The sequence below is a fragment of the Anas platyrhynchos genome, chromosome 4, assembly GCF_047663525.1.
Source record: "Anas platyrhynchos isolate ZD024472 breed Pekin duck chromosome 4, IASCAAS_PekinDuck_T2T, whole genome shotgun sequence".
NCBI lineage: Eukaryota > Metazoa > Chordata > Aves > Anseriformes > Anatidae > Anas > Anas platyrhynchos.
In genome coordinates this window covers 16462541-16489934 of record NC_092590.1, presented here as the reverse complement: position 1 = coordinate 16489934, position 27394 = coordinate 16462541, and the positions used below count along the sequence as shown (strand labels likewise).

General features: G+C 47.4%; 1 protein-coding gene and 1 long non-coding RNA gene across 25 annotated transcripts in view; both read right to left on the bottom strand.

The window, feature by feature from the left end:
* Positions 1-194: 194 nt before the first annotated feature.
* On the bottom strand, positions 195-7239 carry LOC106018842 (uncharacterized). Of its 2 annotated transcripts, none has more exons than XR_002404655.4 (4): positions 7076-7239; positions 3580-3644; positions 2362-2785; positions 195-2163 (listed from the first exon to the last, which is right to left on the bottom strand). It is a non-coding gene; the product is annotated as an uncharacterized lncRNA (long non-coding RNA). The 2 variants fall into 2 exon arrangements; XR_001193245.5 differs by having other exon boundaries at positions 2362-2585.
* Positions 7240-10575: 3336 nt separating this feature from the next.
* Positions 10576-27394, bottom strand: part of ADGRL3 (adhesion G protein-coupled receptor L3) — a 524429-nt gene continuing 507610 nt past the window's right edge. For 7 of the 23 annotated variants that reach the window (XM_038178121.2, XM_072037065.1, XM_038178123.2 and 4 more), the window contains 3 exons: positions 26699-26827; positions 23322-23339; positions 18154-21089 (listed from right to left, as the gene is read on the bottom strand). In XM_038178121.2, the coding sequence (XP_038034049.1) occupies positions 20290-21089; positions 23322-23339; positions 26699-26827 (947 nt within the window). In that variant the 3' untranslated portion in view covers positions 18154-20289. Of the gene's footprint in view, positions 12761-18153; positions 21090-23287; positions 23340-26698; positions 26828-27394 lie in introns of those variants that run through there. The other 16 variants (XM_072037073.1, XM_072037075.1, XM_072037076.1 and 13 more) reach the window with 7 other exon arrangements.

Genomic DNA, 27394 nt, shown 5'->3' with positions numbered 1-27394 from the left:
CCCCCCATAGGAATAAAGGAACCAAAGCATTAAAGGGGGCTGAGTATCATGGAAAGGGTGGTTGTTAAAGAACAAAGCCTTTCTTTTAAAAGGTTTAAATGTATTTTACCCACTTCTTTCAATCTCCCACTCTCCTGTTCCTCTGGCTCTCCTATAACTCCAGTGATATTTTAGTCAGAAAGAGATTTACTAAATATTGTTTATTTTGTTCAGCGGGGATAAACTAAAACAAGTTCTGGAGCAATTTTGGGGGGTTGCTACATGTGGAAATTCAACCGTGTCTTCTGTCGCCATTTATCATGCTAAAACCAAACTCGGGACTGGTTTCATTCAAGTCATGTTTCTCCAGACAGATGACTCCAGGTTGCTCTCTGCGTGTTTCAGAAGGCAAGACAGAAATATGACCCTACGTTAATGTCTGGGCCCAGGGCCCCCAGACATCAATGGAACTATTTCCACTGGTTTCACTGGGGTTTAGATTAGAAGTCCAAGGCAAGTTGCATTTTTTTAAACAAAATTCTCACCACTCGACAGCTCCTACTGCAACTTGATAGATACCTCTGGAGACCCCAGCTGGCTCAGTCATTTGTAAATCAAGCCACTTAACTGGCTGCCAAAACATGAACTTGGGAGTGTGCGTATGTGTGTGTATATATATATATATATATATAAAATATTGGACACAGTTTTAAGGTTAGCAGCATTGTAAATTCCAAATGTTCGTTTCATGGTGCCTTGGACAAGAGAAAATGTGAATGGGACTTGTCCTCTTTTAATTTACAAAGTTTTATCCTGGTGTCACTCTCTTCGCTTTAGTAGTGTTACTCCTGATTTACAGAAGAGGAAAGCGCTGTTTTGCTGTCTCTGCTGGTATTTTCCTTACCGTCCGTAGCATGTCCCTGTAGAGCAGTGGAAGAAAGGGAGGAAACTATTGAATATTTGGGAAGCGAATGTAGCTATTGACTTCCAGTTTGATGGCACATATTGTGGTGATCTCATCTGGACTTCTGATGATCCCCTTTACGCACCTCCTTCTCGTCAGCAGCTGTGATTCAGGATGGCTCCAGCAGAAATGAACTTCACTCCTGCAGCGTGGCTGGGGAGCCTAGCCGTGATGTTTCTGTAGGTCTGAGACTAATAGCTATGACATTGCTTAATCTACCTGTGAATTTGCACAGGAACACCAGGAAAATGTATTGCACGCTTCCCAGGAGTGCTAGGAAACACAATCCAAAGGACACTATTCACCATTGCTTTATCCCTAGGACTCATCATTTTTCCCCTCAAGTTAACCATTCAAAAGGAGCCAAGACACATGAAGAGGAAGCTACCTGGGAAAACCTTAGGGAGTTATGCACAGCTTCAGAAAAAAAGCAACCTTTCAAGGATTTATCCATAGAAGACCCAAGCAGAGCGGACAGTCAGCTTGTGCTCTCCTTGGCTAATGATCTCGTCCCATAGTCTGGGTTATAAAATCAGAGAGGGACCTGCTGTATCTATTCCCAGAAAATTGAAGATCCAGTTTTGAGTAAGAGAAACTAGCAAAATATTGAGCCCTTGGCTTATCAATTTGCCTCGTTTCCTCGTGTCCCCACATCTATAACAGCCGGGGATGATACACCTTCCTGCATCCATCACCTGCTGGCTCTTGTGGCTCCTGCCTAACCTATCTAACGATCCTGGCACCCAGCCTCCCTTTCACTGCAGTGGCCTTTTTTGTCTCTTGTCAACTAATTAGACCTCGCAGGCACATCACCAGCATGTGCAGACAACAAGGCCTAAAACAATTATAGTTTTTATTTAAAAAAAAAAAAAAAGGTACCAGATGTTTACTGCATCTTATCCAAAGGGGTTTTATGACAGGCTCGGCACACTCCCAATAGAAGAGCATCTGCGAGTCTCCAAACTGAGAGATTTCATTAATTCCTCAATAGTCTCACTTCTATAGGGGCCTAAATTTTTCTTGTTTTCCTCCAAACAGTGCAGCAGATCTCAATGGCGAGGGATTGCTACTTGTGCCACGCAGCAGCATTTCTTGGCAGACGGGGCGTTTTGCGAAGTTTTGGCGTGTCACCAGTCCTCAGCATCAGAACGTAAGTGAAGGATGCAGCTGAGTTTTAGGACTGGCAGGGTGCCTAACTTTCTATGAAGGCTGAATTGCACCTGCAGGATGGGAGACTCATTTGAATTCTCCATGAAAAAAAATAAAAATAAACAAATAAAGGCCAGAAACTAATATGAAAAAGCTCATCATCACCAAAGGAATTCATAGCAAAGGAGGAAGGAGACTAGGTCTGCAGTGTGTACATACTCCTCATTCCCATTTGTTAGGGAATATCTCCACTAAAAGCATATTATTACCTGTTAGTGTGGAGCAAGACCAGTCAGCAGATGATCAAAACTCATAAGGTATTGTCACTGCACAGGAGGATGTGCCGAGGCTCTCGTCCTCCCAGCGCTGGGCAGGGAGCTGACCCTTCCTCAGCTGCCTTCGTGCTCCGGGCACCTGCAGCTTGGGCGGACTGGTGCTGGCTGCTGAGTCCCACTTCGGATGATTTATGAAGGCAAACAGTCTCACGAGGCCCCTGTTTGTCCACAAGCAACACTGACACCATCATTTCAGCCTGTGGGAGACCGAGAACAGGCTCTTTCCTGGGAAACCTGCTGCAGCAGGGCCGGGAAAGCTACGGCTGCTCATAAATCACTGCAGCGGGGGAGAGGAAGAGACCCTTATGTCTTTATCAACACGACCCTTGCGTCTGTTCTTTGTCTGACAGTCATGGTTCTGCAATAAAGGCAGAAATATTGTTGGCTTCCACAGCAATTTACTACAGGGGAAAAATCAGGTAGTGGCTTCAGTGAAAGCTTGACAAGCACAACTAGCACTCAGCTGTGTGCTGAGGAAGCACGAGCCTTTACCCTACAGGGAAGGAAGGTGGGACTGCTTAAGGTGTTTTCCCTTTATTTTTCACCCTTTACCCTCTTCCCACCAGCCTCAGACCCAACTCTGAATTCTGTTTTCAAAGAAGGAAGCCAGGGAGGGGTGCATCCTCACTGACTCCTTTTCCCCTCAAACTTCCCTTGGATTTAACTTACGCAGTTTCTCTGGAGTTTTGTCCAAGAGAAGGAAAGAAAAAATGAAACCAGAGGACAAACGCCTCCTGAAGAAAGGATTGCCACAGGCCAGACAGCAACCAGAGCTAGGGATCTGTGTTTTCTAGACAGAAAAAGGAGCAGCGGTATCCTTAAAGTAAAACGTGTATGCGCAGCAGTAATTTAGGTGACCAAGAGGACACACAGCTAAGTTCCTGCACACCTTCCCAGTGGGGGACTAGTTAACTGATAATTTTAATTAACCTGTTTCAAGCTGAGAGTGATTAAAAAAATAAATTGGTGGCTGGATGAATTAGAGCCAAGCCTCCTGCCCCATCTTTCTCCTGGTGGAATCTGATAACCAGTGGAATCCCTACCACAGAGGGATAGTTTGCTCCTGTAAAAGCTTAGGTGTTGTTCAGGGGCCAATTTTCAGCATCTTATTTCATTTAGAAGTAAAGACATAGTGAAACACCACAAGCTCACCTCCTTTCCTTCTGAAGAGTTTGCAAAGGGGACAGCAGGGAGGCATCTTCCAGCATCCAAATCATCTAGCAAAGGAAATGCAAAGCAATAGTTTTTTCTTAGTCCCTGTCTCCATGTCTTCCCCTTCCATTTTCTTTTTCTGCAGTGACCTAGCCCTGCACTCATTTGCCAGAGCTTAAGAAAGATAAAAAATAAGGATCTTCAGAACATCACCACAATCCTTACAACTACCTCTCCTCAGCTATCAGCTTCTTCAGCTTGAGAGCACCCTGCAAGCAGTGTTTTAATGGATGGTAAGGGCACACCTGTCCCCTCACAGGTGCTGAGATATTTAGGGAGCCCTCTTCATCTCTTCCATTACTAAGAAGAGCTCAATTCTGATCTGTGGGATGGGGGACCAGCTGGTTAACCCCAGCAGACAGTATTCATCACATGAGCTTCACAGTGAGAAGTTAGTGGTGGGAAGGCAGAGAACTGAAAATACTCCTTGAGAGCTAAATTCCCCCTCACATCAATCCTCCAGATGTCAGCTTTCCTCCTGCTTTTTTTTTTTTTTTCTTTTCACTGGTCTAGCTGAGAAGGTGCCTTCTGTCCTCAGTTGAGCGCAGGTCCCATTGCATGGACTGGTGCTGGTGAGGACCACATCAGTGCAGCCACATCCACACTGCTGGACGTGCCTGTAAAAAGCCTAAGAACAATCTGTCCTCCTCCTGCTGCATACCACAACCCCTGGAGGTGTGTGTGGGGTGGCATTTGGGCTGGTCTAGCTTCAAATACTAAAGGTTGCACACGTTCCCAAGGATAAATGATGAGTGCTGTTATCAGGGCAACTTTCAAAGGGCTGGTTTTGAGCCTGTCTCAGGACAGCACTGATAAGCCTCGCAGGAGCACTGTGAATAGGAGTGGGGACACGGTAGCCCCTCCTTACATGCTGACAGCTGTAGCAGGAGCTGTGGGGTGCTGCACCTGCGGTAAGGTCTTCCCACTTCACCCACCTGCTGGAGCAAGCAGGCTGCAAGCCTCACTTGTCAGGGTAAATCAAGAATACTGGAAGTAAAACTGACAGCAATAGTAATTTCGGTGGAATGGTGTATTACCAGCAGCGTTATTGCATCCACTGCCTTTATTAGTGTGTACGCGGTGTGTAATAATGTAATTAGATTTCACAATGTGTAATAATGATTTTTATGCAACTCAACAACTGCACATTAGGGGAGGGAATTGGTTCCCATTATGGAGCCAGAACAGCTCTTGGGCTGATGCTGCATACCTGATAGTGCATCCGACAGGCCTCAGGCCCAGGCCGTACTCCAGTGGGAGATGGAGAATAGCCCAGAGCAGGGATTTTATCCTCTGCAGCCCCCCAGGTGCCTGCACTGCCTTCTGCCCCACGCCTTCCTGCACCGGCAGCATCACCGGGTTCCTTATCACATCCCAAGGGACCCTGATACACAGCTCCTCCCCACAAACAAACAGCCTGAACTGTGTGGGGGAGGAGAAGAGACTTTTGCTGAGAAGGGAAGATGTTTAGCTTCCTTGGGGAAGGCCATTTAGGAGCCAGGCTGTGCCCACAACAACTGAACTTGACCTGCTGGGAAGCAAATGAGAGGCACAGCATTAGATCGGGGAGGAAGAATGTAGGTGGGGGCTTAACAGGGGCCTGGCAGTGCTGGAAGCTGAAAATAGCAGAAATCCCACTCCATCAGCCTCTTGGGCACATCTTTAAATACATTTCCAAGCCTGGCCTAGCTTGAGGCAGGAGAGGGAGCCAGCAAGGAGCAAGCCACTGACTGCCTGAGGCCACTGAGAAGGTCAGGAAGAGCTGGGGCTGCAGCGGGCCTGGAGCTAACAAAGGAAAAGGGAATCTTAAAAGCAGTCTTTGACCACTCAAATATGCAGTTGGGAATTAGGAGACGTTTCTTCTCACAAAGAGCAGTCAGGCACTGGGACGGGTTGCCCAGGGAGGTGGTGGTGTCACCGTCCCTGGGGGTGTTCAAGGAAAGGTTGGACGTGGTGCTTGGGGACATGGTTTTGTGGGATGGTTGGACCAGATGATCTTGGAGGGCTTTTCCAAACCTTATGAGCAGCATCCACCAGCTTGCACCTCCAGCGATGCAGCGCAGCCCCGCAGCAGGAGGGCAGTGCTCAGCTTCATGGCAAAAGCCTCATCCCTGATCCCTGCCCGGCCAGCAGCACCACATGGCTCTGTGCTGTGCCCTCGGAGAAGCTAATTGTGACAACAAACATTTTACTATTTCAGAATAAATCATTTGGCTTTCCCTCCAAGCAGGCTTGTTTCAAATGCCACTTGCTCTGCCACCACTGCTAATGAGCACGAGTTGACCCATTTATTCCCTGCTGCACTTTCCACAGCAAATCACAGCTTTCCTGCGAAGGTACAGAATACTAGAGCCACAATTTCATTGGCAAGATTTTTTTTTTTTGCTTGTGAACCCATTAGTATTTTTCCCTGAACAGTTTTCCTCCCTCGTCTTGCTAGACTGGAGAATTGCTCTTTTGCAGGTCTGTTCTTTCTGCTATTCCCTTGGCTTTGGTGAAATATATATGAGATGACTCAGAGTTTGAACTCTCGGTACATGTTTCTAATACAAAGTCTGTGTGTGTCTAGGGACTTAAGACAGATATTTAATTTTAGATGAGAAATGCTGATGACATCATGCCTTTGATTTCCTTGCTGGATGAGTGTGCAGCAAGCACATGGTGAAGCTGTTCAGCCATGAGAGCCTCACAGCACTTAGGAAACCGCTTAATATTCAGGAGAGCTGGAGAGCCACGGGCAGCTCCTGGGTGGTGCTTAACAGGAGCATGCACCGCAGCATTTAACCCAGGTGAATCCACGATAACAGGCATGTAAGGGTAAAAGATCTCACAAGAAAAAAAAAAAATATATTTTTTTCTTCTTAAGACTGCTTGATGCAGCTGCTGCACGCCCTGGACACCAAAGCTCCAAGCAGAGGATGTCAGCATGGAGCTCACCCACCACCACCCCACGCACCATGATACATGATTTACGCGCACACCCCGTGCTGCAGGGGTTGGCTTCAGCCTCGCCATTGATGCCTTCAGCTTCCCACAGCAGCAGACGCCAGCAAGTGCAGCCGAGCAGAAGGGAGCATGCACACAACAGACTCATTTTTAGCTTGAAAGCTAAAAAAAGAGGCATGCCTCGACTTTATTTTGAAACATGACTAACTAAAAGCTCATCCGCGTGGAGGGAAGCTGGTGAAAAATCAGACTCCTGCAGCACCACCTTTTAGTCAAGGCCATTTTGGTGACATTACGGTGACGAATTTTCAGCCTTTCCTACAATTATATACCTCCCCTACACAGCAGGCATCATCCAAAAAGATCTAGGAGAGATATTAGCATGGATAAACAGGGCATAAGACAGGAAATTGAATCTAATTGTTCAGACAAGAGGCAAACTACAGTGCTGGTACATCAGCAGGAGCAGTTAGCATGTAGCGTGACTTACCAAGGGATCCAACATCTTCCTCGTTCCTTCAAGAGCTGCAAGCACTTAAAGCACCTTCCTAAAGGATAGTCTCTGGCTCAGCCAGGAGTTACAGACATGATGCCAGCACCATCAGCTTCATTGCTTGGGTCTGCACAGGGCATCAGTGTCCTTGGCATGCTGGGGGGCCTCTAAGGAAGACCCAAGCCTGCTGCTGTTACTCTTATAGTTAAGGACCACAGCTGGCATCCAGGTGGGCACAGAGCTGATTAAAACAGCTGCTGGCTTTCACCTGTTCCTGCAGCTTTAAGCAAACATTGCCATTTGGCAGAAGCCATCTTTATACAGAAGAATCACAGTGCTTGCTGCTGTGTTTTTGTTTTTTTTTTTTGCTTGTTTGTTTTGCTTTGTTTTTAAGACCTGGTCAGGTGCATCTCCTAATTGCCTTAAATTAAGGCGTAACCAACCTGGAGATTGTGGACATCGCAGGTAGAATAGTAGCTAAGTGAGAAGGAACAGTGAGAACCCACTTGCAAAGATGCCCAAGACACATCCCAAACAGCAGCTAAGGTCCTCTTCCAAAGGGGCAGAGCCTCTCACATCCAGCAGTGTGCTTTGGTGTGTCCCCATGGCTCCAGGGCAAAATCAGCCCATGGTGCACTTGAGGACGGCGGGGTGTCATGTCTATCCCAGAGCCTGAAAGCCTCACAATTAATGCATTTCCTATTCCTGGTGCTAAGAGGCCAAGAGCTGCCTCCTGTGCGAACAGCTCATGAAGCATGACTGACTTCTTAGCTTGTACTGGTGTTTTTGATTAATTTTGCATCGCTCACATTTATGGGCTGTCCAAGAAAAGCAACTAAAAACTTCGTTTTATGCCCCAAGGAGTGTGTGCACTAGTCCTTGGTGAACCGAGTTTCCCGAGGCTCAGCTGCTCTCGCCAGATTTGCCCATTGGGGCAATTTCCAGACACTATGAGCTCTGCTGGCTTTGCAGGCTAAGGAGCGTGAGGAAGCAGAAGCGTCCCAACATTTGCATGGAATATAAAACGTGCTGGTTACACGCAGCCTCTGCTAAGCTCAACGCTTCCAAATATTGCTATTTGTGCTGACAAATTGACTATTTGGCTGTGGGCAGTGTCAGCAAGGTGCACAGGACTTGTGTTGGTAGATAGCAGCCTGTATGGTGGCAGGCAACCTTCCCAAACATTCACAAGCCATGCACTGGCCACGGCAACAAAGCATCTCTGGACAACGATGCTCCCCACGTGCTCTGCTCTAATTCCTAATAGCTCTGCAGGGAGGGGGTGTGAGGGTGCAAGGCATGCGTAAGAAGGTACAACATTTTGCTGAAGCTCATTGTCCATCATCTTACTGCTGTATTGGGTCACGGAGTCCGTGGGGTATTTGTGTGCTGGGTAATGAGGCAGTGCCTTTAACTACCTTTAAGCCTTCACCTCTTCGTTTCCCCACACAGAGCCACTTGCTGTATTACCCAAGGTGTACTGGCACGCTCAATTCACCTTCTCTGGACACTACTTACTATTTTATATCCCTCTAACATATCACTTCTTATGTGGCCTGCACTAAAAATATTTCCAAATGGCTCCTGAAAGGGAAGTCTCCTCCTTGGTTTAATAAATCCTCTTTACTCAGGATCCCTGGGAGGAGCAGCGCGGTCGGAGGGCACCCCAGCTCAAAGCAAACACGTGCCATCGATTGGCCGCCTGGGATTAAGCCTCCTTGGAGAATTATTCCAGCAAAAGCCCATTGTTGCCTGGCCACTTTCCCGGCTGGGGTGCTGGGTGGGCAGATGTCTTCCTTCCCCCCTTTGGCCGGGTGCTCCTCAAGCTGTCGCAGCAGAGAGCTGAACAGCTCAAGTGATTTCTTCCAGTGTGCGCTGAAGCTTTTCACTTCATTTTATCTGGAATTGGGGTTTTCTCACGATCTCTCGACCCAGCACGAAGCGGAGCCCTGGGTAGGGTGATCCTCCACCTCCACGCAGGTTTTGGAGGCCGTCTTTTACAAACGCTGGCTGTGTTTTTCACATCACGCTGTGTTCACATACATATAACTACTGCTGAATGCTCGGAGGCCAGCCAAGCAGGTAGCTTGGCACCTACAGCAATGCTTCTACGTATTTGGGGTACTTATGGTGACTTTGACACACTACCACTCAGATCTCCTGTATTAGGGTCTTTTTTTTTTTTTTTTTTTTTTTTAAAAGTGAAGGACTGCGGTAGCTAATTGCAATTACCAAAAAGCATATACAAGAGAGCTTGTTGATTGCCGGGAGACAAAGACACTTTGGAAATCTTGGATTTTCGCTATAGATGAAAGCCTATAAATTTAAAAATAGACACCATGTTATCATTTACAATTTCCGTTTGCTAACAAATTCCGCTAAACAAAATTGGTGGCTGATTAAGTAAACATTTATACATAAATAAAACAGTGAAGATCTCTTCAGTTATTGAGATGCAGCCAGTTCAGTCTCTTGTAAATAATACAGTGATGAATTCTGTCGTTACAGTGCATGATAAACCTACCTAGCCTCAAAGTCTTAGGCAAACTAATCCATACGCATGAATCAATCAGTTCATTTTAGTCATACCAGCATTATATAAATGCCACTAAAATCAATGCCTGAAAGACGTAACAGATTAATAAATCCTCGTGCGGTACATCTACCCGGGATGCAGCCCTACAGCACATAACTTGCACCCCCTACAACTATGTGAGTGGTTTGAACGAGGCATTTTAACAAAAAACCTCAAGGGCAGGCCTGTAATGAGCAGGCGTGGATGAGAAAAGTCTGGCGTATTATTAATTTCAGACAATGCCGAATTCTTTTTCATAATGTACATTTTATTAATGCTCTCCGTGATAGCTTTTCATATGGTTTCATCGACAGGAGTACAGTAATTACAATGTATTAAGATTCATTCCATGCCTGAGGAGTAAGGAAGTTCAGTTAAGATATGTAAAGCAAGTGAAACATAAATCACTGTTGACTTGGGGCTGGATTAAATCAAAACTCTGCCCCGGGGAACCACAGGGCCAAGGGGTTTGCTAATGGGAATTATTGGCTTCGCCAATTAAGTTCCTGGATCCCTTCGGTGGCAGCTGATTGTCTGCATTATCCCAGGGCCCTGGAGAAGGCCACGCAAAACGCGCTGGTGCTCTTCCAGCGATTTCACAGTGGCCGATATCTGCAAGAGGTAACCCATGTGCCATCGGCCTGGAGGCAGGAGGCAGGATTCATCATTTTTACTGGGGCTCGGGCTGGTCTCTACAGCCCTCACCATCAGTTACCGGGTGTCAGCCTCGTCGGGGCTGAAGAAAGAGACAGCGAGCGCTGTCGCAACTGGCTCCAAGAATAACTCTTCTAGACATCGTGTCAAAGGCTTAAGGTGCAGGATGATAGGATTGTCTGGGGAGAGAAACTCATAGTGAGGGCTTGAATGAAAAAAAAAGAAAAAAAAAAAGCAATCCAGAGGATTGCTGCTTTCCAATAATCTGTTGAAAAAAAAAAAAAAAAAAAAAAAAAAAAAGGTAGAGGATTTCTGCTTTCCTGCAATTGCAGCCCCCCTTTCACCCCAAGCAGCACCCCAGAGCTCCCAAGGGTTGGGCAGCCTCAGGCCAGGATTTAGCACTGCCCTTCTAGGCTCTAGAAACCATAAGGACCATCCCCTTGCGACTGAAAAAAATCATGAGCTTTCAAACTTGTTGGAGCTTTTTATTTTCTTCCAAATTCCCTGTCTAGTTCCCAGAACCTTTCCAGCATAAAGCAGGGGAGGTTGTTCAGATTTTGTCCCTTGTTGTAGCCCAGGAAGGAAAAAAAAAATAAATCTGACAGCCTCCATTAGGGGTGCAACCTGAGTCTCCTCCTGGAGATGATGGCCCAAGGGACACCGTGCAGGGCTGGAGGAGATGTGGGCAAAGGAAGGGGTGAACAAAAGCATGGTATCTCCTGCGTGCCACAGCGATAAATCATTCAATCGCTCGTTGCTGGGCAGCTGTGAAGTGCTGATGGTAACCACAGTCCCACAGAGCCAGGTGACAGCGGAGGTATTCAAGTATGCGAGAGGAAAACAACAGCCCTGCAGCGGCAGGAGCCTTACTGGTGTGGGTGCCTAACCCCCTTGGCACTACCAGGCAGCTTCTGGTAAGCTGCTGGCCTTTCCCTGCCAGGAGTGAGGGCTCTACCCCAAATACCACGCTGAATTTGTGCAATAGGTGTTTCTATAGCTACCAGCAAGCTACCAGATAGCCGTGCTAGTGGGCTTTTCATTGGGAGGGGACGCTTCCACATTGGCACTGCTTCACTGAAAAATGCCAGGTGAAATAGAGGCTTTTATGTCTAGGGAAAGTTATTCTGGGCCACCTTTTTCCATCTGCTATGTAGTTTTCTTCTGCTGCTGTTGGGCTCAGGGTCAGTAAGGACTCAGTAAGCTCTGAGTTGTGCAGGGTGATGGGGAAGCTCCAGAGCTCCCCTGTGGTTTCCACCAGTGCAGAGGAGCTGGCCCAACACCACTAACAAGTCTGCAGGGTTTGGTGTACGTTTTCCTTTTTTTTTTTTTTTTTTATTTCTTTTTTTTCTGTTTCTTTTTGTAATTAATATTAAAAGCCTCAGGGGAACCACGCTGACGGGGTCTGCATCCCTTACTGGTGATTTCTGCCCATCCCACCTGCCATGCCTGCACCGAGAAGCCCGGGCCGTAGCTCCCTGGGGAGGACACGGGCCAGAGAGTTCACCCCGCTGACAGGACCGAGGGAGAAATGCCTGCTGAGCCCCCTGCCCACCGTCCTTCAGGTGCCTCCTGCACCGGCCGCAGCGGCACACCTGGGCTGCCAGACCCCTGCCGCAATGCCAGGCAGACGCCGTGGCTTTGCATATATCCATTCACAGCCGAGCTGATGGAGAATCGTTATCTTCGAGAAACTAAGGCTTATTTTTTTTCCAAAAAAAAAAAAAATCTCTATTTACACATGACAGCGAAATCCAAGCAGCATTCCCTGGAAGCTTTTGCTGAGCAGAGCTGCTGCTAGACGTACGTGCCGGTCCCTATGTACAAGTGACAGCTTGAGAGCACTCTGCTGGCAAGTTCACCCTCCTCTGGTGTGAGGGCTGTTTCTTCATCCCTTTTTTTAGTTTTTTCCTTCCCTTTTTGACCCTCCCTGTATTTACAATAGGGCCCTAACTGCAGCAGGGTCGCCTTTATACAGCCCAGTAGGTGAGCACGTAGCGGGGTTCACCAGGGGGGCCAAGCACGCTCAGCTGTCTGTAAGCGCTTTCAAGTCAAGAAGCCGACATCTGGAGCAGAAAGGCCTCCTTTGTTACTACAAAAGATTATTATTATTATTTTTTTTTTTTTTTGCTCGTTCTGCTTAAAAGAAGTGGCCAACCAACAAGCGTGCTTCCCGGGGCACTGCCAGGCACAGGGCAGCAGCGATCTCAGCCGGGCTGGTTTCTCCGTGGGGACGAGGGTGTTTGCCGAGGGTTTTGTGGAGACTGGTTCGTGGGCCTCTCCTGTCTGCGTGGTCCCCGTTGAGGGATGGGTAAACCGAGGCACAGAGGAGCTGAGGCAGCACAGCAGCGCGGGCTCGCTGGGGCAGGCTTGCGGGTGCCCCGGGCGCTAGATGACACTGTCCTCCATGGTCACTCTTCTGAAGACCGGCTCCTGCTTGGGCGTCCTGCTGCTTTCTGTGGAGAAGAAGGAGAGAGCTGGTAAAGCCCCCGAGCAGCACCCAGCCACGCTCCACAACCAGCTGGATGCAGACCTCCCCGATGCAGCCACCTGCTACTTTTTAAGAGCATTTTGACCCAACCAAAAGGCGGCGAGGCTTCCCTCAATATTTATGGGACACTGCTCAGTGGAGGAAGGGCCACAACAAGGTGCCCGCTGCTCCCTGGGGTGGCCATGCTCCAGCAAGGGGAGCCCAGAGCTGAGCTGCAACCCTGAGCTTGCACCAACCCAGCCTGAACAAACAGCATTTCTCACGGGTTCCCCGTCCACACCCTTTTTAATCAGTAGGGATAACTGCAGAGTGAACGTTTTTGTTTTAATATCAGATACATCTGTGCTATTTGGGGTGGAGTGGACACACGCAGACGCTCTCATAATAACATTCAGGGAGTGGTTAATAAAGACCAGACACATCCAAGAAGGATGAATGCTGTCCCTGAGCTGTTTCTTAAGCATAAATCATTTCAGCCCATCTCCCACCCACCCGAGGGCCAGAACATCCCCGTTGCAGCAGATCTGCACGGTGCCATTGGAAATACCACCAGGAACTGCTCAGGCTTATCCCTCAACGTGGCTATTCTTGCTGCTCTTTCGGGGTTTTTGGAAGAGAAGGGAATTTCTTCATTTCTCGTTGCTCATCTCTTTTTTTTTTTTCCCTGGCAGTGGGATGCCCTTTCTCCTCTCGTTTACGCTGCTGCTAGCTCGGTGGGCTGCTTTGCATCGTGGCGCAAACTGCCAGCAGCTAAAAACGCCTGCGTGCGTATTGTAACCGTGGGGAGAAACTAGAAAACCCCACCTATTTAATACGAAGCACTCTGTAATGCCATGCTATCCTTTCATCCGTATGCACAAATGGCAGCCACACAAGCAAGAAGGAGGAACCTGCTCAGGTGGAGGCTGTCGAAAGGCAGAGCACAGGCGCCTGCAAGGCCATGAAGGCACCTGCACCAAAGCAGCAAGGTTGACAAGGCTGTGAACCATAAAACTTTCATTTTTAAAGAGAAGAGGCTAAGGGCGAGCTGGTGCAGGTGCCCGACAGCTGCAAGACATAAGCCTGCTTTTCCCAGCCACGCTGTGCTGGAAATGCTGCAGCTCCACCTGGCCACCCGGTGTACCTGGGTGGTGCTGCTCCCTGAGTGCCATGCCCTCAATCCCCCTTTTATCTCCCATAAAATCAGCCCGGCTAATGAGTCTGTTGACCACTCACCCCCCAAAAAACATTTATCAGCAGAGGTTACTGGAGGTTCGTGCCTCCAAGGTGGGACACCAAACCTTTGAAGCACAGGAGCTTGCTTGTGCTTCGAGCACTGAGCTTTCCTGCCACGAGGACCTGAACTAAGCTCTGCATGAGCTGCCTCAGAGGGGAGTGGGAGAAGACAGGTTGCAAACAGCTTTATTATAGCCATAATTTACCCACGGAGCATCCTGCTGCTGGAAATAACCTTTCTAAAGCTGTAAGGGTACATGCAGCTGATTATAAGCGGCAGCCAAAGACACCGGGTCATCCGTGTGCGTGGAGTTCAGAGCAAAGCACCACTGCTTTTCTGCACCACAGAGGTACAGGTGCTGCCCCTCCGGTCACGGGGAGCCGGTGTGAGTGATGGCACGCGTGGCACCAAGGGGAAGCCATAAATATTCAACGTTTTTGAGTCCAAAAATAAAATAAAATAAAGGAAATAAAAAAGAAATAAAGGAAAAGACACCTGTAGGTTCTCACTATGTTCACTCCTGTCACCAGGATGGGACTTTTTGCCTATTAAAATGCGGATGCTTCTTGTCTTTGGGCATAATATCCCTTTTAAAGGTCTGGGATTCGGGCCGCAGTCAACGTGAGGCTGTGAGCTGCTGGCAGCACTCCCCTCACACCAGCTGAGCCGGTCGTGCAGCTCGGCTTGTGCACTGAAGTTGTTGTTTGGGGGTTTAAGCAGCACTGTGAGAATATCAAGCATTTGCTTCCAGCACATAATAACTGCTCTGGGTTTACCAATATATATATTTTTTTATTATTGAGGTTTTAGTTTGGGTTTTTACATGTGTACAGAGTATTTAAGGAGTAGAAACATAAGAAAAGAAGCAAGGGAGGAGGAAATAAAAAAAGACAGCAATTAGTTAGAAGCTGAGTTTTTTTTTGTTGGCATTGTGTGGGAGAAGACTATCACCACCTGGAGAGCCAGATACGACAAGCAGTAACCACCTGTAGCAAGCTATTCTGGTGTGCAAAAGCAAGATTTCCAAGCTCTGGCTGTCCTGCCTAGTCTCAACATCTCATCATTGCACAGATCACCTCTCCTGAACTGGGAAGACGCTCACGTGTCCCCAGGGCTTGCTGCCCTCCTGCAAGTACCCCTTCGGGTGCTCCTCCAGCTCCCCTCCAAGCCAGCAGTGAGCCCCCTGCTGCTGTCCTGCCAACACCCAGCAGCAGAAGTCAGCAGCAGCAGTGATGATTTCCTCATCTACAGCCTCTGCTATTTCCTCATCGGTAGCCTCTGCCCTTGTCCCTGCCAAGGATGCCCATGGATAATGCGGCCACTGCTGCATTAATCGCTGATTTTATCTGGTTTCAGCTTCATTCCTTTGGATGTTCTCTGCTGCGTTACCAGAGAACCTGCGACGACATGACACTTCTGTGGTAGTGTTCATGAGCACAGACTATTTAAACCCTGAAATATTCATTAAATAAAATTTGCATAGAGTCTAGCTGCATGCAGCAGGTAGCTAAAAATAAAGAACTTCTCTTTTTAAGTGTAAGGAGGAGATCAGGGTGTGACAGATGACCAAGCTAGTGCTCTTCGGCTTTCCTGAGAGAGCTTTTTATAAGATGAGCTACCCTTTTATTCCTGTTATCCAGGCAAGTCTGCAGGGTACTGTACTCTTTATAACCTCGCAAGATCAAGAGCATGTGGGGTTGTATGGCAGCGAGGCTGGCCAGCCAGAGAAGAGCCCCAGTGGGGAAGCAGGATGGAAGCAATAGGGACACGGGTAGCCAAACACAAAGCCCTCCCATGGCTCAGCACCTCCTTCTGCCCCATCCCTCGGGAGCACCTTGCTGTTCGTTGTCTGGGGGCAAGGAGGAAGGGAGCAGGCTGGTTAGCAAACAGAGATTTCAGGGAGCTCAATGCAATTAACAGGAGGAAAGGAGCAGCACTGTGGTAAACAGCATTGCCTACACGGTGTCGCCAAAGCTGTGATGATCCTCCCCTACTTCCAGCCTACATAGTCTTGTAGTCTGTCTTGGCGCGTGTTTCCTGTTGCGTCTCTCCTTCGCATGTTTTAGGGAGATCTTTACAGTCTTATGCAGCTCGTCTCCTGTGGTTCCTGCAGAAGACTGACAAGCAGAGCCCATCAGAGCCAAAGCGTCCTTGAGTGGTGGGAAACGTAGCGATAGTCCAGCAAGCTTGTGCACCAGGTAGCTACGGGGCGCTCTGTGATGGGAACGCACTGGGAAAGTAACCCTGGGTTTGTGCAGATTAGAAAAAGCAGGGGAAAAAAGGATTCACCACCTGCAAAACATCCCAAGAGGCTTTCCAGGAGCATGCAGTGCACAAAGCGTGGCTCAGTGCTCACCTCACAGCCTTGAGCTTCTCCCTTCCCTTTTCCCACTGGCATGCAAGGCTTTATGAAGGAAGGATGCCGCAAGCTACATACTGACACTGGAAAGTCTCACTCCTTACATGCCCAGCAACCAGCATCTCCAAAATGTGGTCCCATGTTTCCAAAAAGCGCAGTCTATGTACCAGGTGGATGGCTTTGTAGGACCAAGCACTGCCTTTTTGCCTTTACTCTGTTTTTCATTGAAAATGGGATGCTCACCGCAGCTGAATGATGAAGTTTTAATATTCTATCTCTACATGCATTTTTTCCCTCCCTTTCTTTTAACAAAGCTCTACAAAAGCAGATCCCTAAACACTTCAACCCAGCTTGCCAAGTTGCATGCCCCGAGCGTAGGTACGGCTATAATACCGTAACAGCTACTTCAGCAGGCTGTCGTGTGTGCCACGTGCTGTTCTCTTGTGTCTCTCCACCTTTGCCCACCATGAAGAAATGCCCCAGAAGCATTTCTTAGAAGAAATGCCTCCCTCACGCTCTGAGTTTAGGCTCCAAGGGCTTGAGCTGAGCTTCATGTGCTGCAGTCTGCACGGACGACACTGCTACGATCCCAGTCACATAACGCCTGCATCCACTGAGCCATTGATCAAAGAGCAGAAACCTTCACCATGCCCATAATCAACTATCTAACATGACAAGAGACTGCTTTGACAGGGAAAAAAATGATGAAAATACCCCCCATCCTGCTCCCTGCCCTCCCCGAACCGAACGACAGTTTTAAAACATTTTTGGCTTAATGTAATTAATGATGTCTATTTCCCCTCTTTTGCGATTCAGCTGTTACCAAATCTATAAGAAGCACCAACAGCGAACCCTGTGGTGCCAGATCAGCCTGGGGACGGAAATAATCAGCTTGAAAATAAGCAGCAGTTTTTGCAATCAAAGCGCTAATAGGCAAGGAGGCCGGAGGGGAGACGCTGAAGAGAGAAGGGATGGAAAAGGAGGGAAAAAAGCCTGTTCAGCCATAAATCAAAAACACGTGGGAGGAGAACCAAAGAACCACAAAGATATTCGGTAGGACAGGAGTCACCCCATAGCAAATCCATCACTGGTTTGTTCGTGCATAGTTTCAGCCACTCTGCACCGATCACCCCCCTCCCGTTTTATCGTGGCAATATTTGCTACAGTGGAGCTCCCCCTCTGCGTGACGTGAATCCCGCCTGGAAACCTATTTTTTGGAGACTCATACTAGCAGGTAGAAGAGACTAACGGGCCCTTTTAACTTTCTCCGAAATACTCTGAAGTGTGTCGGGTGTTTCGAGGCTTTGCAGCCTCAGATGGGCACGGCCACAGGGTCTGCACCGCTCGCTTCGCATGGCACGCACGGCTCTGCCACGCGCCTCCCAGCGCAGTCCCTGCTGGCATGAAAAGTAAAACCGAACGGGGAGGCACAACCTGGCTGGCCGACAACTCTTACGCTACGACACCAGGGGATTCCCAAGGTCAGGATGGGAAACGCCGAAATCTAGACCCCGCCGGGAGGCAGAGCTTGGTCAGGAATAGACCTCATTGCTGCCCCGTGGCATTTTGGCGTGAGCAGCTGGCTGCAGGAACATCTCAGGTGGCCCCAAACAGACCCTTGCACAGACCTGATTGCTCCTGGGGGATACGACGGCAGGCTGGGCCCTTGGCCGTGGGATGGGAAGGCTGACGGGGTCTCTAGGGCAACGTGGCTGGCGGTGGCGATGGCGCCTTCTGTGGGGAACGCCCGGAGCAAGAAAATAAAGAGACAGCAAACAAAGACTGAGGAGGCCTAACGGGGACTTGTTTTACTCTTTGACATGCTACCAGCAGTTTTTAATCTCAGAAGAATCAAAATTAAAAAATTAAAAATTAAAAAAAAAAAAAAAGAAAAAAAAAGAAAAAAAAAGAAAAAGGAAATTACAATGATTAAAAAAGTACGACACATGAAATACTATACTCGAATCATCTGTACGTCACCGTCTGGTATATACAGTAGGCACAAAACAGACCTGGAATAACCTGCGAGAAAGGTGGACCAGCTTTGTTCTCGCCCCTAAACAAGTCTCGCTACCCTGATGTCTCTCGTCAGCCGCAGCCGCGTTAATGCTTGTGCTTAAATTGCTCAGCTCGGCTTCCCTTCTTTGGCATTGCTCACCCATGCCTTACAGGAGAGGAAACGTACTGGAGACAGCAGTGGAGGGAGGAACAGCAGAGAGGAGCGATTAACCGTACAGTACATACATACAGTGTCTTCTAAATTGTGATCAGTTGTTTATTGGTTGGCAAACAAGCTTCACTTTTACAACAAATATTAGTAATGAGGTCATTCAACTGCTGAGACCGTACAAAATGATCATAAATTAAAAAAAAAAAAAAAAAAAAAGCGGAAAGAAAAAAAAAAAAAAGAAATTATTCTCCGTGCTGCTAATTTACCTCTGGAAAGCCTATGTTACTTAAAATCCTGTCAAATAAATAACTTTCCTGTTAGGCGAAATAACGAACAGAAGACTTCTTTTTCTTTAAAAATCACTGCAAAAAGTACTTTTTAGATCACTACGCATCCATCAGTTTTCTTCGTAACCACTGCAGTACAAGTGCCTAAACTGGGGGCCGGGCAGAGCCGTGAAGGCCCTTCAGCTCCTACGGGGAAGTCGCCGTCTCATGCAGAAGCCCCGCTACGACTACAAAAACCTCTTGGCTTCTCGATGCGAGCCTATGGCCTGGGTGAGGGGCTGCTTGCCAAAGATGCTTCGCAGGATTATTGTTACGATCGGTTGTGCACTGTAAACATCAAGTTTGCCCTGCTCTATTCTGCAAAAGGTCCGCCGGCAATACGCCAGCCGAAGAGAGAGACACAGCAAGGAAATAAAAGACTCCCTTGGCTGGAAAGAAACTGTTATCGCGTTACTAAAAATGGTCCTTAGAAAGTGGTGTTTGTATTTTTTTTATTTTTTATTTTTTTGCCCAGTGAGACTTTTTACCGGGATGGGAGGGGCAGGGGAAGAGGCAAAAGGAAAGAAAAGAAAAATAGGAGTTATGAAAAACCTTGCTCCTACTGGTAGACAAACTTACAAGACCAGCACAACAGAAAAGTTCTTATTTTTTTTTTTTCCACTACATTAACAGGGACGCAAGTTCTGGAGGAACAGAAAGCAGACTATATGTGCAATGCTAGTATCTGTACATTACATAGAAATTGTTCGATTCTCTTTTTTTTTCTGCCATTAGTTTTTTATCATCAGTTAATACAGCAAAACGTAAAATATGCGTTTAGCATATAATTCTAGGATTCCCTTCCGTCTCATTTAATTTTTGTTTGGTTTGCTCCGGCAGCAAAGGGTGCTGCGGTCAAACCCAGCTGTGAGTGACCAAAACCCATTACGTGATCTGGATTTGTAATAAACAGCTTTGCTAGCTCGTTTGTTTTGTGCAGCACTCCCACCTAGATGCGTCATCTCTACTAGTTTCAAATGCACATTTTTGGCCTTTTTTTTTTTTTCTTTGCCTTTTTTTTTTTTTTTTTTTTTCTTAAACCGGGTTTTCGGTATTAAGAGCAACACAGCATCAAGGATTGTTTAAACAAACACAGCATAACTTGAGAAGGCCACGAAGTGTGCCGTTATCTGTCCTATCTCTTTCATTAACATAATGAAGTCTGTCTGAAGGGAGGAAGGATGGGGAGGAAGAGGGGGGGCAGCAGTTCCTGTTTGTTTTTTTGTTTTTGTTTTTTTTGTTTTTTTCCGGGCTGGCCTAAAAATTCCAGTAAAAAAAGTCCAAGAGTTTCATTTTGTTTAGAACAGCATGAAGATTTAGGAGTACACACAATATTACCACTGCTTGTATTAACTCAGAACAGTAAACCGAGTGTTACGGAGGGGCTGTTTGTTGTCTGTTTGCTTAATTTTTGCTTAATCTTCTATAGACTAGTGACCAAGTGAGCGGGTCCTTTTGCATTGCCGTCCGGGGGAGTTCCCTCTTTGTTTGGCGGGACTATAAAACCGTCGCTGCTGCCTCGACCTAGCTGGTAGTACGTGTGTAGCTGATGGACGTGGTTTCTGGAGCCTAGGTTGGGCATGCTTTTGTAGTAAACATCGTCGGCATCACCGCTTTTGGCTGGCGGGGGGTCGGTCTGGGTGCTGGCGGTGACGCTCTCTGTCATGGGCATGCCAGCCAGCGTGGGCATGCTGGTGTAGAGAGAATCCCTGTTGGGCGACTGGAGGTCGTCCGTGTGCTCGTTGGTCAGCAAAGGGAAAAAGCTCTCGCTGTTGTCTTGCGGGATGCGCCGCCGGCTGTAGAGGTGGGGCTGGTGGTTGTCTGCCGAGTACACCCGGGGGGGCAGCAGCGGGGCGTCCGACTCCTCGTGGATGAGCTCCAGGCCCAGGCTCTCCTCGTGGGTGAAGGAGGTGGCGTCGTCCAGCACGATGGCGTCGTCCTCGCTCCCGCCGCCCACGCTGTTGACGAGTTTGTTCATCAGGTTGCGGCTCTGCTCGCTGGAGCGCTCGTGGTTGTTCAGGTAGGAAGGGATGTAGTTGGAGGTGAGTTCCTTCAGGATCTTTTTCTCGAGGGCGTTCTCGGTGTGGTTGTACCCGCGGTCAAGGATTTGCACGCAGTTGCTGAGGTACTCGCCGCTGGCGATGCTGTAGCTGTTGCCGTGATTACCATTCAGTGGTAGAGTATCCGTGACACTTGTATCCCTGGCATTGTTCAGAAGCCCCTCTGAAAAACATTACACAAGAGAGGGTGACTTGTACAAACAGGAGGACACTCACGCGGGATGTGCACACTCAAAACCCCCTTTCCTAGGCTGCCACGCTGCTGGGGGAAGGCACCTGGCGGGCCGGGCTCAGCAGCGAGAAGCGCCTCGGCCAAAACGAGAGGGCACGGCTCTGCCTCGCCGACTTAAGGTCTGGCCACCGAAAATTGGAAAAGTGCTGCCAAGAGTTTTAACTTGATGCAGCAAGAGCTGGTGGGAAGGAATAAGCTCTCCTCACCAGCATCTCCTACGTGGCTATGGTGCGCGGCTGCTGCCGGAGGCTCGGGGCTTTGCTCTGAATGTCTCGGGGGGGCTGAGGGATACGTGAGCCTGAGCTGGCCCAAACAGCCCTTGCTCCACGCTCTGTGGCAATTCACTCCAGCTGAGGAAATGTATTCACAGCACAAGGCTAATCATTACCCAGATTTCACTTAGGACTGCATCCTTACTTGCTTTGAAGGTGAAAAATAAATCCTCTCTCCACATCAGAGGAAAGGCATAGGCCCTAAAGGCAAGATTTGGTGATTAGCTTGTGCAGACATGCAAGACAGGGGCGTGGAACGCTTCCTGTCTGAAGCTTTTTGGGAATAAGGCTAAATGCCCTACCTCTCCTGCTCCACGGCCGTGGCCAAAATAACTTAGTTGATACTGGGCAGGTGGCATTGCTAATGTAATCAGTGCTGCAGACAGCTGCTGCCGGCTCTCGCAGAGCCTTTAGAAGTAGCTTCTATTTTACTTTCCCAGTGAAAGCAGAGGGCTTAATGAAGATAAACTACCATCACTGCCATGGTACGGCAGGCTCGGGGGGACCTGCACAGAGCGACAGGGTCTTGGGGATGCCCCTAGGCCTGGCTCGCTACCTTCCTGCCTTGCCTGCTGTGTCGGACAATGCAGCCCAGTGAAATTCAGCTGCCTGGCTTGCATGAGGAGCATTTAATGCACATACAGCCACAGATGAGACCTTTGGATTTTAGCAACAAATGGGCCTGGTCGCTTCTGTCCCACTAACTGCCTGCGTCAACGCTGCCAGCAGAAGTCTGGGCTTGACTCCTGCCTCCCTCACGCTGCGGGGGATGGCGGAGAAATGCTTTGAAAGCAACGTGGGGCGAGTGGGCAAGGGAGGAGAAACTCGGGCCACTGGCAGTTTAAGCTGCCCTGCTTTCATTTTTTGGATTATTGGCCTCCCCAGAGCGAGGAGTGCATGAAATCATGTATCTACCTTTCAGCTAAGGGTTTCGGGTGTTGCCAAGAAAATCATGAGCAACTCCCAGCAAGCAGCGGCTGATTAGAGGAGCCTTTAGCCAACAATTTAGGGTTAATGGTTGCTCACGCCATGCTTGGTACATGGCATGGGTACCTTCTGAAAATACAGGGTTTAGTCTATATCTGCGATGCAGTAGTTGTGTATGTCAACGGCTGGAAAATGCTACTGCAGGATTTTGTTCTCTTTTGAGTGAAATGCCCCAAATGTGTCCGAGTTTAGGTTTCTGAAGCTTAGAGCGTGCTGCTGTGTCCCGTGTTTCCAGAAAACAAGGGAACTACACAAAAAAAAAGTTAGCTAGCCATCACAGACATAGAGCAAAGCCACTTATTTTCACGTTGGAAGCTCCCCCAACGAGCCATGATGTTTAGGGAGAGATGAGGGGTGAGCGTTTTAGGGGAGGACTGTATGCGATGGGAACAGTGATCGTCTGATGGCTGGGCACTGTATGCATTGAGGCACCGAGTGCCGCTTCTGCTGCCAATGCATAGAGCTGGAGGCCGGGGGGGTCAGCAGGGAAATAAAACGGAGGCATTGCACGTGAAAACAGAGCGGGGTGGGGAATGAAACACGCCGTATAAAAATGCCACGACCTTGCAAATTAAAAGGTGAAGTTCAAAGGAATCGTACGCACGGCTAAATGAAAAACTAGGCTGGGTAAATGATACCACAAAAACGGGAAATAAACGAAGAAGGCACCATCTAATCTTATCTCTCTCTATATATATGTATGTGCACATACATATATATACCCACACACATACACACGCACACACGTACATATACACATGTATATTCATAAGCTTTAGATTCTTCCAATTTCAAAACTGTGAGATGAATTTCCTTTATTAACTACATCATCTATATGTGATGCAATAAAAGTGAACTAAAAAAAATTACATTTGATATGCAATGTTTAGCTTTACTCCCATACTTGTCTCTCTGTAGGGCTCTAAACGACAGCATGAAGAAAAGGAAAGAAAAAACAACAAGTAAGCTTACAGCGACAGTAGGAGAAACATGAGTAAAAAGCAAGTTGATGATATGCAGAAGAGAGTTAACGGAAATAATTTTCACTGCCCAGAATACATGAATTTGTTACATGGTTTATTTCAGGTTAAAAATATTGACATTTTAGACAGAAAATTATTTTACGCGCAATATCAATAGGCTACATTTCATTAAAAAAAATAATCACATTTAAAACTTTTTTTCCAATGCCATTATAAATGTCCAGCGTGCAACACAAATCAAGAAATAATCCCTGGAAATTTTAAGAAAAGTCTAAAGCTCGCAACAGTCATGCTTGAAAAGACAGGCACTGTCAGTGTCATTTCCAAAGTCTTAAAACGAATGGCTTTACTTACTGTTAGTTATAATAACCCCTGGCAGTTGAAACTGAAATCCATTTCCTTGCTAAAATGTTTTGCTGTCCATCCTTTGCAACAGTGCTTTGTAAGAGTACGACTTTGCTCATCATGGGGCTGCTGGCACGTTACACACTTTTGCAAGGAAGCTTTGGAAGCTTTTTTTTTTTTTTTTTCCTCGGTTCTTTTATAACCAAAACACATGGAAAGCTACATGGACTTTGCAAACAAAGGTGAGAGAAATAGTAGATCGAATAATGGCATCTCTAAATGAAGCTATCGAGAAGGAAGGATTAAAAAAAAAAAAAAGAGAGAGAGCCAGAGATGAAGATGAAGAGCCATTGTTTAACTGTCAGCTTCCCACTTTGCACTGGTCTGTGGCACGCTGTGATTTAAGCAGAGCTCGTTACGTGATTTCCTTCTTCTCTTAAAATTATCACTCCTGGAAGTGGTTAGGCCATTCTGAGACACTTAGGCATCCAAGAGACCGAGCGAGCGTACATCCATCAGCTGCAAATGGCAGCAGGCGCTGTGCACGTGCTGCGGGGTGCCAGGCTCCTCACCTACCACCTCCTCCTTCTTCTACGCTCTGTCCCACTGAAGGAATTGCTTTTGCCACCAGGCTTTGGCCTTTTGGGTTCTCATCCCCAGCCTCTTTCAATGCTCCTGCTGAGACCCTAACACAGATGTGGCAGCTTCGGCTTGAGCAGAGAGGGTATTTTAACGCCTGTAACTGGGGAGGGGGTGGCATGGACAGAAGAGGTAAGACCCCAGGTTTACCCTCTCTATAGTGTCCTGCCTCTGTCCATGGGCAGCACCAGAAGTGGCAGATGAAGGTGCACAAAAATCATAGCCTTGGTGACATGGGATGAGTTAGTAGAGTGACGTGAGCTAGCGAGCCCTCACTGCACACCAGTCCTAGCCGAGGCTGCAGGGTTTTTAATCCCAAAGAGCCCAAACTGCTTTTGCTAACCTTCGTTTCCCCTGTGGGATCTCCTAATATTCACACTTTCTAATGGCATGCTTGGTCCCAGGACAACAACCACTTTGCAAAGCAATAGCTGTACCGCTTTCTTTGATCATTAATTAACTTGCAGCTTCCTGAACACAATGGGCTGCATTCTGCTGCCTGGTAAAGTCAATGGGAAAGCTCCTGCGGCTTAAATGGGATCAGTAGTGGTCCCACTTTCTTTAATCTCCTACGGATGGAGGCTAGGCAGGTTTCTCTCTTTTCCATCCGCTTGTGTTGCACCAAATAGCACTTCCGAATCAATAACACTATTTGTGGAACAATACGTTGTTAACTCAGGCAATTGTATCAGAATCCAGTCTCAACAGCTAGAAGAACACAAGATTATTAAAATGCACGTAAAACCCTTTTGTCACATTTCTGCTCAAAACACTTTTGTTCGCTCAAGGCACCCAGACTTGCACATTAGGCCTTGTCTTAAGCCAGATGTTGACCCAACATTACCTGCTGCAACCTGTTTTGAAAGTCCCTCAAATCTCAGCATTATCATGCAAGGAAACACACAGAATATCAAAGCTTGTTCTGACATTGGCGATACACAGAAGTTCCTATAACGCAGAGCATTTCAAGCTTAACAGGAGTCCCTTTTAGAAAAAGCATTAGTGAAAGCAAATTGATTGCACAAAGTTAGCATGGCTTAGGAAATTTAGGAACAGCAAAAAGGGCAAACACACGTGCCTCCTTGTGGTTTGAATGAAAATACCCTAGTGATACAGTTTGATATCTATTCCTGTTGTGAACGGTTCTCTGCTATACAGCATAACGGGGATTTTACTCTTTGCAGGATAACCATTGTTATTCTCCCTTCCTTAGGGATCCTTTATTGGGAACTGCTTCACAGGGAGGGGACACCTGACATGCTTGGAAGCAGCGTTACTCTGTGAGGATCTGGCCACCTCTCAAGCAAGCCCCCCTGGATCAAATGGAGGTGGCAGAGCCGTCACAGAGAGGAGCTGGCAGAGCTCCTTCCTCCCCAGCTGCCCCTCGGGTCCTGGTTAAACACATCTACCTGTCCCTACAGCAGCACCAGGACATCTGCCTACAAACCCCAGCGGTCCCCACGGCTGGAGGAGTCTCTCCACGTAGGTGACAAGAGGCTGATCTCCCAGCAGGAGCCTCAGCTAGGTACCACTGACTCTACCTGTTCCCTTGTTATCACCGCAAGGAGGGTATGCCGAGAGCTCCTCATCTCCCCTACACCTTTTTTCTATTCCTTCTTTCTTCTTACTTCCTAATAGCATATAGAAAACGTATTAATGCAAACGGCAAAACGTTTCCTACAATGCCTAAGCTCTGCTTGTTAGAGCCGACCTCCACTCCTCGCTTCAGCTGTCATTTTTTTTTTCCTACAGATCAAGGGCGGTTTTGCTTTGTTTTGCATTTTTACTCGTGTAACCTCTGGCAGACACGCCGGTGCGCTGCTGACCGCATTTCTCTCTGCCATTTCGAACGAGCAGCTTTGGTGTCAAAGGCCATTTTAGCTTCACTTACCTTCAAAGGTGTTCCTGTTTCTGAAATGAATGGTTTAACGAGGAAATGTGCTGACAACAAAGAGAGGAATGGATACGTCTGACAAAACACAGACACAAGACCAAAACAATACAAAAGCACGGGGATTTGAGAAAAAAAAATCAAAATAAAAACTACTATGAATGCTTTGAGTGGGACTGATGAGTGTCTCTCAAAGTGAACTTGATCGCTCATGGAAAAAAAGCCTAAGGAAAATGGAAAAATGCACTGAAATGAAAGGAAAGGGGGGGGATCATTTTTGTGCCCAGTTCCAAAAAAACAAAGCGTGTGTGTGGGGAGAAAAAAAAAAAAAAAGGAAGAAAAAAGAAAAGAAAGAAATGGGCCAAAAGAAGCCACAGAAAATGGAATTCTCACTAGAAAAATTAGAGAGAAACTCCAGCACACCTTGTGCGTTGTACATGCTGACAGAAGGGTTGTTATAGACCGCCGATTCCCCGAGCAATGTATTATAAGGGTTGTTAGTGCCATGAGGACGAAGCAGAGCATTGGTTATAAGATGATTAGCCATGGCTCCTGGAGCAGCCCGATAGAAAGACAGAGAAAAAAAACAACAACAAAAAAAAGGTCAATCAGGCAAATGTGGCATAAAAAAAAGGGAAAAAAGAACATTCAGAATGACAACAGTTGAAATAGTCCTGATTACAAGCAGCCAGCTAATTAGACTCAAAAACTGTAGGCCACTAAAGCAGCACAGATGTTACTGACGATGCACAAATCCAAACTGATGCAAAAGAAAATGGATCAGAAAGCAGATAAGCTACATTTATGGTGGTTCCCCAGTTGCTCCGAGTGTAAGCAAGGCTATGCCCACATGCTTGCTACAAATAAACACAGGAAGATGGCAGCCTACACAATGGGGGGGGGGGGGGGGGGGGAACTCTCCAAAAAGTACCAAATGAAGAAGGAAAAAAGAAAGAAAGAAAAAAAAAGATTAACATAAAACAGCACATTTAATTCCCACTGTGTGTTAGGATCCCTTTTGCTTGTCCTTTGAAACATGTCTTAAATTGAAAAAAGCGTAATTAAAGAGAAAGGATGGAAAGTGCATCCTCTCCGGAAGGCTCTCGGCACTCATCGGAG